The sequence below is a fragment of the Lolium perenne genome, chromosome 2 (genome assembly GCF_019359855.2).
Source record: "Lolium perenne isolate Kyuss_39 chromosome 2, Kyuss_2.0, whole genome shotgun sequence".
NCBI classification, from domain to species: domain Eukaryota; kingdom Viridiplantae; phylum Streptophyta; class Magnoliopsida; order Poales; family Poaceae; genus Lolium; species Lolium perenne.
The window spans coordinates 2,659,846-2,670,312 of record NC_067245.2 but is presented as its reverse complement, the minus strand read 5'-3'; the positions used below and the strand labels follow the sequence as shown (position 1 = coordinate 2,670,312).

Sequence of the window (10,467 nt, the reverse complement as noted above, 5' to 3'; positions counted from 1 at the left end):
GAACAGATTTTTTCCAGTTTACTCTTCACTGCTTTCTGTTCATAGGAGTATTAATTTTCACTACATTGTATGGTTGTCTTTTTGATACATGCAAATTTTTACATCTATTGTATTGACATATATTGCGAGAAAAATTGGATCATAGCAGCGCACGAGCATTCAACTACTATGTTATAAATTTCTTTGTTTTCTAGTTGCAATCGCACGGGTATTTGTACTAAATTCGGGTTAATTAAAAGGGATCGCAGTACTAAATTTGAGTCAATTAAAAGGGATCGGAGGGATTAATACCGAGAAATGGGATAATGTACAAGTATTTTGTTCCCCATTTGCCATGCTTCATGTCATATCCTGTAAAAGAGCTGCTACTCCATACAAAAAATATCAAGAGAGAGCTCACAGGAGTCGATCCTATAGTTAGTTATTAGGTAATGGATCGAACAGAATGGCGATCGGACTACGGACGGAGTATTTGCCGTTGCGGGATACCCACCGCAGGCTTCCCTCCGCCGTGCCGCCATTGGCGGCGGCATCGGCACCTCTTGTCAACTTCACGGTGAAGTCACTCCTCCGTAGCATAACCCCGAAGCCCAACACGTTCGGCACCACCTCGACGGCGACGCCCTTGGGTGTGACAACCTCCGCCGTGTACACCGACAAAGGGTCCCCGATGTTGGTCACCGTGCGCCTCACGACCACCGACGGCGCGGCCGGCGTGAGCGTCACCATGATCGACGGGTAGTTGAGGTCCTTGCCCTCAATCTTCCCCGCCGTGGCGCAGCTCACGTTCATCATCGGCTGCGCGATGATGTCCTTGACGAAGTTCTCCTCGTACCCAAGCCCGCACACGTAGGGGATGTAGTCCGCCGGCGCGAGGTCGTACACGAGGCCCGGGTCGAGGGCACGCGTCGGGTTCACCAGCCCGGCGCCCATGGCGAAGCAGTTCGGCCGGCCCGTTGTCTCGTCCACGATCGGCGTGCCATCCGGGTGCGTCACGTCCGCCGTCGTCATCAGCGCCGACTTGATCGCCGCCGGCGACCACTCCGGCCGCGCCTTCTTCAGCATGGCCACGATCCCGGACAGGTGCGGCGTGGACATGGACGTGCCGCTGAGCATCCCGAATGTCGTCGTGGGCGTCCCCGTGCTGGCGTTGCTCCCCGCGCCGGGGACGGATGCGACGATGTTGGTGCCGGGCCCGGTGATGTCCGGCTTGAGGACGCCGACGCTGGACATGTTGCAGGGCCCTCTCGAGGAGTACTCGGCGATGGCCGGCAGGGAGGAGCGGTTGAGCTGGGCGCCGAGGAAGGTGAGGCTGGCGGTGGGGCTGGCCGTGGAGTTTATGTACGCCATGATGACCTGCCCGTCGGCGTGCGGGACCCGCGACGCGGCGATGGTGAGGCTGTCCACCGGCGTGGTGGCGGCGCCCCGCTTAAGGCTGGACCAGCTGACCATCCCGGCGCCGCCAGCCTTCTCGACCATGTCGGCGCGCGTGATCGGGTCCTCGCTGCGGTCGCACGCCACGATCTTCCCGCGGACGTCGACGCCGTTCAGCGCGCCGTCGGCGAACATCCCGGACACGAAGACGAGGGGCCTGTTCTCCACGGGGTTGTACTGGTTCAGGTTCTCGCCGTCGAGCACCACCCCGTTGCCGAGCTGGATCCTGGAGACGATTCGCCGGCCCATGGTGCTGGCGGCGACGGTGAGCTGCCACGGCGCGCAGTTGGTGACGCTGCGCTCGAGCGGGCCGGCGTTGCCGGCGCTGGTGCTGAAGAAAACGCCGGACATGACGGCGGAGAGGCTGCCGACCGCGATGAGGTCCTTGTAGAAGGGCTTCTGCGTGTCGTCGCTAGCGGAGATGGAGATGACGTCGACGCCGTCCTGGAACGCGCCCTTTTCCGTGACGGTGAGGATCTCCGTGGCCGAGCAGGTGTCGCCGACGCACACCTCGTAGAACGCCAGGTGCGCGCGTGGCGCCATGCCGGACGCCACCGCGCCGGGTGCGTCGGCCGGCGACAGCTTCACGTCCCTCACGAACGCCCCCACGGCAGTGCCGGATGTGTGTGTGCCGTGGGACTGCGGGCCCCTGGACCGCCCGCCGATGAGCTTCTTGTTGCAGGGCGCGCCCCCGAAGTGGCACCCGCCGCGCCACTTGGCGGGCGGCGGCGGCATGCCGTCGTCGAGGAAGGACACGTGCCGCGGGTCGATGCCGTTGTCGAGGATCCCCACGATGACGCCCTCCCCCATGCTCCCGCCGACGCTCCACGCGCCCGTCCCCGGCGGGGACACCCGGAGCAGCTCGGGCGTGTAGGTGGTCATGAGGCGGTAGGTGGCGTCGGGGAGCGCCTCGACGCACCAGGGGAGCTTGGCGAGCTGGGCGACCTCGGCGTTTGTGAGGCGGGCCGCGAAGCCGCTGACGACGTGCTGGAAGGAGAAGACGAGCCGCGGGCGGGCGGCGGAGAGCGCGTCGACGAGGAGCGAGTCGGCCGTGGTGTTGAGGATGGAGGCCAGCAGCGAGGCGTGCCACTCCAGCAGCTTGTTGCCGTTCTCCTTGGGCCCGTTGGTGCGGCACACGATCACCAGGTACGTCTTCAGGGAGCCGGAGGGCGCGTCGTCGACCTCGGCCGCCGCGGGAGCGGCATGCTCGACATGGGGAGGCGCACTGGCGGACGCGACGAGGGGAGCGACCAGGTCGTTGGCTCCGTCGGCCGCGGTGGCGGCGAACAGGATGAGGGCGGCGGCGAGGACGATGGCGTGCATGGTGCCGGCGGTGGGAAGCAAGGCGGTCGATGTGGTGGCGCGCGCCCCGTTGGTTTTAATGACGACCGCCGGCCATGCGCCCACGCGACCGACGGAGGCGAAGCACGAGCTATGTTTAGAGGGAGCATTAACGTGCGGCCTAATTTTGGTAGCTCCATATGGCCCAACCCAGTACGATCGTGCAGGGCTCATATATCTAGCCGTGCATCTGAGCTCTATGAACACCCCACCAAGCTAGTTTTTTCTTTGCACTAACTAGTTTGAATTTATTTTCTTTGGGTATCCTAGAATGCAAACACCCACTTCTCTTCTCGTTGATAGGGCATGAAACATATTTCATGCCGTAACTAATAATATTGAAGATGTTTTCTTTTGTTACAAAATTAAGCAAACCTAAGAAATAGTGATTTGGGACAAAACAAACAGGACTTTCTTGGAGGGAAGAAATACTTTCAACCTGCAAGAGGAATAGTGTTTGTAGTCGTTGCTAGGTGGTCTAAACACCAAATTAATTTTTTTATTACTTTTGTGTTATTTGTACTACTATGGATAATTATCAATATACCTATGGATATTTCGCAAAAAAATCAATCTTCCTTATTCGGATATGCACATCAAAATATGACGTGGAGTGCAACGGCCACTCGAGTCCGGTGAGAAATACACCAAAGCCTTCAATACAACGCCTCGAATATTTTTATTTTCATTGAACAATGTCACTAATCAATAGGGTTTCTTTTTCATTTCTGCATTCTTACATTCTTTTGCTTTAGAATCGTTTGGCATGGCCAATATTAATTACTTGTGCAATCAAATGCATGTTGGACGTGGTGCATAGGTCTTTTCTTTTGCCGAAGTTGTTAGGGTTTGTGCATGGAAAACAAAAACAAATTGGCCTCCACCTACAACCCAAGATCTATCTATGAATATGCAGGGAGTTAGATAGATATGAACTCATTGAGTAGTTTGCGTAAGGCTCACCGAAGATTCTGAACGCGGTAATAACTGCAGCTAGGCATATACCTCCCAGCCTTCAGGCCTCTGAAACTCCTCCGACACTTGAAAGGAAAGTCTAGAACCCTATATCTCTCTTATAAAAAAAATCTAGAAAAAGCCATACATAAATATCCTGAAACTATTTTCGGTCACTTTGAAGCATTTCAGATACTCCAGAACATTTTTGATATTTGTTGTCACTCATATAAAGTCTCAGATAAATTCCAATGTACCACCAAAACTATTTCAGTGACACATGAATGACACTGATGCTCCGCCGAAACTATGGGCTGTCGTCGCCCTCCCCCCGTTCCCTTGGTGGAGGCACCCCCCCTAATGGGTTGTCATATGGTGGCCCATTAGGGGTAGCCTTTATTTTAAATCCACTTTTAATATTTAATTCAATTAATTAAATACTAAAACATGTTACTTAAGTCTCCAGACAATTCATTGACTCTGGAACTTATTCTGACACCTCTCTAGAACAATTTAGGTGTTCTCTCTTATTACTTCGATGACCACGAATCAAAACCTAAGCATCTTTTATCCTTAATTTGCCACCCTACGGTTCAGGAATGTGTAGACATGATCGAGACATCTCTCTGATCAATGACCAACGGTGGGATCTGGAAACCCATTATGACCTTCTTGCTTCCCACGAATTATCCTTGTCATTTGAACCTTAATGTTGAGTACTATTCCCTTTGTCTCATGATACCGAGTTTATCCGAGATCTGATCTTCGGTATCTCTATACCTAGTTCGATCTTGTTACTGACAAACACATTTACTCATTCCTGTGATATCACATCCTCGTGATCTAGTCACATGCTTGCAAGCTTCATAGATGTAATACCACTGAGTGGGTCTAGAGTATCTATACGTCAAGCGGATGGAAAAAATCCCGATCTTGACACGAACATTTCAGCGCGTGCCCCATTGGAATACTGATAGAAACATTTATGATCACTCTGTTACGGTGTGACGGTTGATGCAGTCAATGCAGCCTCTCTGGTGGTACCAATTAGATATGATCCCATGATCTAAGGATTAGGTTATAACGTTTCTTAGTTATCGCAATGCTGAACTCTGTGACTGAATCACATTGCAATACTTTAATTGGGTGTGTTTCCATCACATCATTCATCCAATGACATGACTCGATTACCAATTGACAATAATTCCCATGAGTAGGAAACCTTAATCATCTAATAATCGATGGACTAGATTACTAGGAACATGGTTTTGTTTACATACCACACGTGTACCAATGTTTCCGCTTAATATAGTTATAGCATAGCATAAAACTTATTATGAATATTACATGTATGACAATAAAACTTCTTTATTATTTGCCTCTAGGGCACGTATCCAACATAAACTATGTTTTTTGAGCAACATAAGATAACCACATTCACTTGGAGCGTCTTTATCTAGTTTTATGTTTAGTTTTGCATTTGTATCTTTTTAATAATAAGACCACCACTTGAAGTTATGTTAAATGAGTATGAAAGAGATACTGGAATAAAAAGAAAAATTAAATTAGATACTATTAAAGAAAAGGGAAATAAAAGTTGAAATACAAGTTATGCATATAGCTACTTGTTTCATGTGCTTTAATAAATGATAATTTGCAAGTGCCTTATTTAGTGTTGTCTTTTATTCACGTGCATGTATGATTAACTTTGTGTGAATTTGTCTAATAAGAAATGATTAGCACTATGGACACTTTTGCATGCTTGTAGATGGTCAACTTTCTCCCCTTGCTAAGCCAAAATAATTACACAAGCAAAGACTCATTTATCCAAATCCCTTACAACTATTTCAATGGTGTCCACCATACCTACGTATATATCGCTTTATGTGCTATGTCTTTGAATATTTTAAAATCACCCCTTTTGTGTAGTTTAAAGCTCGTGGAAAAGTAAGATGTGGAAAAGTAAGATTTGGGGAGAAACCACTAGCGCACAACTGCTTGAAATATTAAACTTGACCCATTGTGATTGGAATTATGTAAGTTATGTGTTTTACAATTTATGAGTTTATTGTAACCATAAGCATGTTTTCATGGGGAATGCTTTCAAACATTGCACTATTTTTGTTGATGTCCTGTTCTTTTGGATGTGAATGCCTATCGATGTGAAATGAGTTGGAATCACCCTAAAGTTTTCTGAAGTTTTCATATGTTTCGAAGGGACACCTGAGCCGCCAATCTAAGCCATGCCAAGCATTATGGTGGAAATTTATAGCATGGACATCCAATGATTTTTTTTTATAAAAAATATGAAAATAGTAAATAAAATGAAATGTTGAGGGGTTCATTTTTCTGTTTTTCTTGTCATCTAAGTATAGATAGCCCCTCCACAAAGGTACTCCTTGTACAAGGGGGAAAGAGGTACCTCGGTTGACGCTCTCGTTTGGGATTGTGTGCCTATAAGGACAAAACTTCTTTGTGGGGCTAAGTTTTGTAGCATGAGGACTATGTACTTGTGGTCAATGGCACGCGACATTCAACTTGTAAGGGGTCAAACATACCCATTGACATGAGCTACATATACCTTTTTTATTTTCTTGAAGAACTAACACATATATTCTCTGCTTACTTTCTTTACGTAAGTGTCTATGATTAAAAGAAATAAAACAAAAAAGATAATTCTAAGACCAAATAGGATGTTACTTACTCTACATTCTTAATTGTCCATAGTACTTTCATTTGGTTTACACAAAATGACTTATTGTTAAGCATAGATGTAGTGCATAAGAACTACCACTTTATAGCTCATTTGCTTGTTTTGTTCCTTAAAGAATGAACCATTTAAATTTTTGTAGCAATTATAATTACTTATGGTATCCAACATAGTACCAAACTCCAAAGTCCATGTTTAATTTTATCACCTTCATGCTCAACGACGAGCATAGGCTAAGCTGGGGGATGTGGATGCATGTAAAATGCATGCATGAATCTTGTAGTTTATTGATGCATATTCCCACATATTAGAAACTTATATAATGTTATATCCATGTTTTATATTGATTTTTGGGGATTTACCATTGATCCCCTTTATTTTGGTTATAACTCTATAGAACATGAATTCCCTATTTTGTGTTTTTTAATCTTGTAGGGACCTAAACGGAGTCAAATGGATCTAGGAATTTTTCGAGGATTATTTTACGTGAAGACAATGGCCTGTAGCACTTGGACCTCATGAGGGAAGCTCGGTGGCCCAAAAGAGCCTAGGTGGCGCGGGCCCCACCCTGGGTCGCGCCACCCGTGCTCTTTATCTCCTCAAGCGTTGCTAGCCATCCATCATCATCTTAGACTCGAAGTCTTGACCTAAAACGTCTATAAAAAGGACCCCTGAGGTGTTGTCAAAGGAGGCGGCTGTGAGAACGCAGTAACACCAAAACCGAGCTAGAGCCAACGAATATTGGAGGGGAAACGGCACCGGAGACGCCATCGGTGGGATCTCTACCTTCTCCAACATCTCCACCATCATCACCATGATGAAGAGGTAGTACTCCACCTCTAGCCTATGGACTTGTGGCAGGAGCTTGATCTATTTCTCTCTTGTGATATCATTGATTTAATACCATATGAGCTGCGCAACATGATTATGGTCATCTACGTAACTCTTATGTGGTGGAACTTTTTTCTATGAGTTGATTGAGATTGAAATTCTATTATGTGTAAGATATATTAGTAGATGCACATTATTTACCATGTTATTAAGTAGTTGTTTTGATCCAACATGTAGGATAGGGCGTGTGTGATGAACATGTGTATTAGTTGGAGTAACATGGTGGTGGTGATTGGATAGTGACAACAAATTCAAGATCCACTATGGTTTTTACCTTTCTTTTGTTACCTCACTAGGGATTAAGTGAGTGCATGTGTTATAATTATCTAGTGATAGCTAAGATAATCTTATTTTCTCAAGCCAGCACATTTGTTATTTAAACATCATGGTAAAGTACCAAAGGCTATACTCTGTATTCTTAATTCTATATTGCATGCAGTTTTCCTTTCTAGAGGAGACATAACTAGAATTTCTATCAATATTATATTGCTCCCCCACCTTACGAGAGAATAGTCAAGTGAACCCATGAACCCAAGTCCATTTTTATTATAAGAAGCAAGTTTTCAATACTTTTATCACCTTTTTTATTTTCTGCATTAATTAAAATTGAAATACAAAAAACACTTTTACTATTAGTGAACACACACACAAACCCAAAAAAGACATGTATCTTATTGCCTTTTATCCTTGTCTATTCATGGATTGTTTTACTTTATTTACAAGTTCATTTCTGTTTTACTAATATGAAACAACTTTGTGCTTAACAACCCCACGGTGGAGTTGGAAACACAAGGCAAAAAGACATATCTCTACCAATTCCCTGAGAGTTCGATATAAACCATCGAGTTACCCTTGTGGGGGAAATACGCTTGCTACAACACTTTACACTTGGAATCCCAATAAGTTGGTACAAACGGAGTTGTTGCCATCAAACTGTTATCACCAGAATTTAACCAAGTCTGGAGATGGGCCGTGATTAAATGGGCTTAGAGGATATGCACGGAAAATATTCCCGAACCGGCCTTGTACAAGAAGTTTGGGCAAGATTGCCCGTGTATCTGTAAATTATAGTAGGATACGTGTCGGTTTAGAATTAAAGAGATAGAGTTTAGCTCGTACACAGTTGGGTTTATTCCCAAGTTAGAAAGTCTACGGACTATAAATATGTATCTAGGGTTATTGAGAAGGAGGACGAACACGTTCACAACAAATCAATCTAGGCGCATCGCCACCCCTTGTTTCGAGGGTTTCTCCCGGGTAAGCAACATGCTGCCTAGATCGCATCTTGCGATCTAGGCAGTATTAGTTTATTCGTTATTGGTGTTGCTCGTGCTGAAGCCTTTTTGATGGCGAGCAACACCCTTATCTTAGGTGTTTTGGGGTTGATCACAATGCTTTCACGATGCACTTGTTTAGCTACGCTACCTCTCGATATCTAGCTGCTCTTACACCTATTTTAGGTGTAGGGGCAGCATCTTGCTTGTTCTTTATTTAGTAGATCTAATCCGTTATAGTTGCTCCTTGTTCTTCAAGGATTGGTTTGATATCTGTATGGTTAGGCCTTATAAACGAGTTGAACGATCCGGTAGTGCGTAAGGTGTGGTTTATTAAGCTCTAGAGGGATTGTTCCGGGGATCAACTTCACGTTGGTTTTTAGGCCTCTTTAGGGCTGGTTTTCCATTATCTTGCGTATCTGTTAGGCTCAACCACGCATAGGATGTTCCGATTATACGGTGAAAAACGCAGACTATCGTAGATTAGTTTAGCTTGATATTGATAAAGCATGATCCCCATGTCCTTATAAATCTAACATGAACCATGGGGCAATCGGCTCTTTGAGCCGATCCACAGAACAATTTAAGAGCCGATTGGGGCTCGTATTTAATGTTTACATGTTTGCCATACAGGAAACTAGTCGAAGCAATCCATCACCTTCCTGACCAGGTATAGGTCAGGTGGCACGCCCTCGTAAGCACCAGGACGCGTGTGCCAGAAGGCATTGCGGGCCGTCGCCCGAGGGACCAGGGTCAGCCGCAATCCTGGGAGCCTCCCGGCTCTACTGTGTTGCCCGTCGCTGCTCGCCGGTGGGTTTCTGACCGCAACACATTCTGGCACGCCCGGTGGGACACTCTACAACAACCACTACGTCGACATCTGCAGCAACCATGTCAAAAGCCGCGGATGAGGTGGTGGGCGAACCAGTCACGTACGCAGATCTGCCGGAAGAACACAAGAAGAAGTACGATGAGATGAAAGCCATCTTAGAAGCCGATCTCATCGGCTCTTTCATGAAGACCCGTTCACATGGCATCAGATTGAAAGGGTTCTCTCCTGAAGGTGCCCTCGATGAAGTAGACCTCTCTACCTCTTCAGAGGAACGCACCAGAGCTCTATGCCAGGAGATTAATTACATGGTAGCTCATTCCCTACACCGCCATTCTGAGAGCTTGGTGAACGCTTTTGAGCGCGTTGCGGTCCGAGTGGTGCAAGAGATCATGAAACATCAGTACTCTCCGTCAGGACCTACCCTGGGAACTCACCAGGGAGAGATACCACTCCAGATTAGACCGCCGCTGCCATTCGCGCTCGCAGCACCAGAACCGCCGGGTTCACTGGCGTACGTTGTCTACAAGGTTGGAGGCGATCCTAGCGATTGCCAATTCCTATATGAGCCGCCCAAGGAGATCCCACATGGATACGTGTGCACATACGTGCCGGACTGCAATGCCTAGGCGCGCACAAGCCAGATCGCACCAACAGGGATCTCTGGAGTAGATGCTGACAAACAAGCATGGCTGGCTAAATATGCTACTGGAACGAGTCATGAAGGCTCGGTCCCTACAGCTAATACCATGGAGCAGATCAGCACTATATTGAGAGACCAGTTCGACATCTTGCCGAAGAGGAAAGCAATCGGCTATTCCAAGACGTACCCTGACGAGTATGATCTGATCCCGCTGCCACCCAAGTATCGGCTCCCTGAATTCTCAAAATTCAATGGAGCAGAAGGAGCTAGCTCAATAGAGCACGTAAGCCGATATTTGGCACAGCTGGGCTTGATTTCAGTATCAGACCCTTTACGTGTGAGGTTTTTCGCACAATCTCTTACTGGATCAGCCTTTGGATGGTACACCTCG

The 10,467-nt window shown here is 46.9% G+C and overlaps 1 protein-coding gene across 1 annotated transcript; it reads right to left on the bottom strand.

Moving 5' to 3' along the window:
• Positions 1 to 255: 255 nt before the first annotated feature.
• Positions 256 to 2,785, bottom strand: LOC127337263 (subtilisin-like protease). Its single transcript, XM_051364229.2, has one exon. It carries the CDS (start codon positions 2,755 to 2,757, stop codon positions 418 to 420), a length of 2,340 nt encoding a protein of 779 aa, XP_051220189.1. The 5' UTR covers positions 2,758 to 2,785; the 3' UTR covers positions 256 to 417.
• Positions 2,786 to 10,467: the final 7,682 nt, after the last annotated feature.

Excerpts from the sequence above, each read along its gene's own strand:
- LOC127337263 (XM_051364229.2), bottom strand. The coding sequence starts at position 2,757 with ATGCACGCCATCGTCCTCGCCGCCGCCCTCATCCTGTTCGCCGCCACC.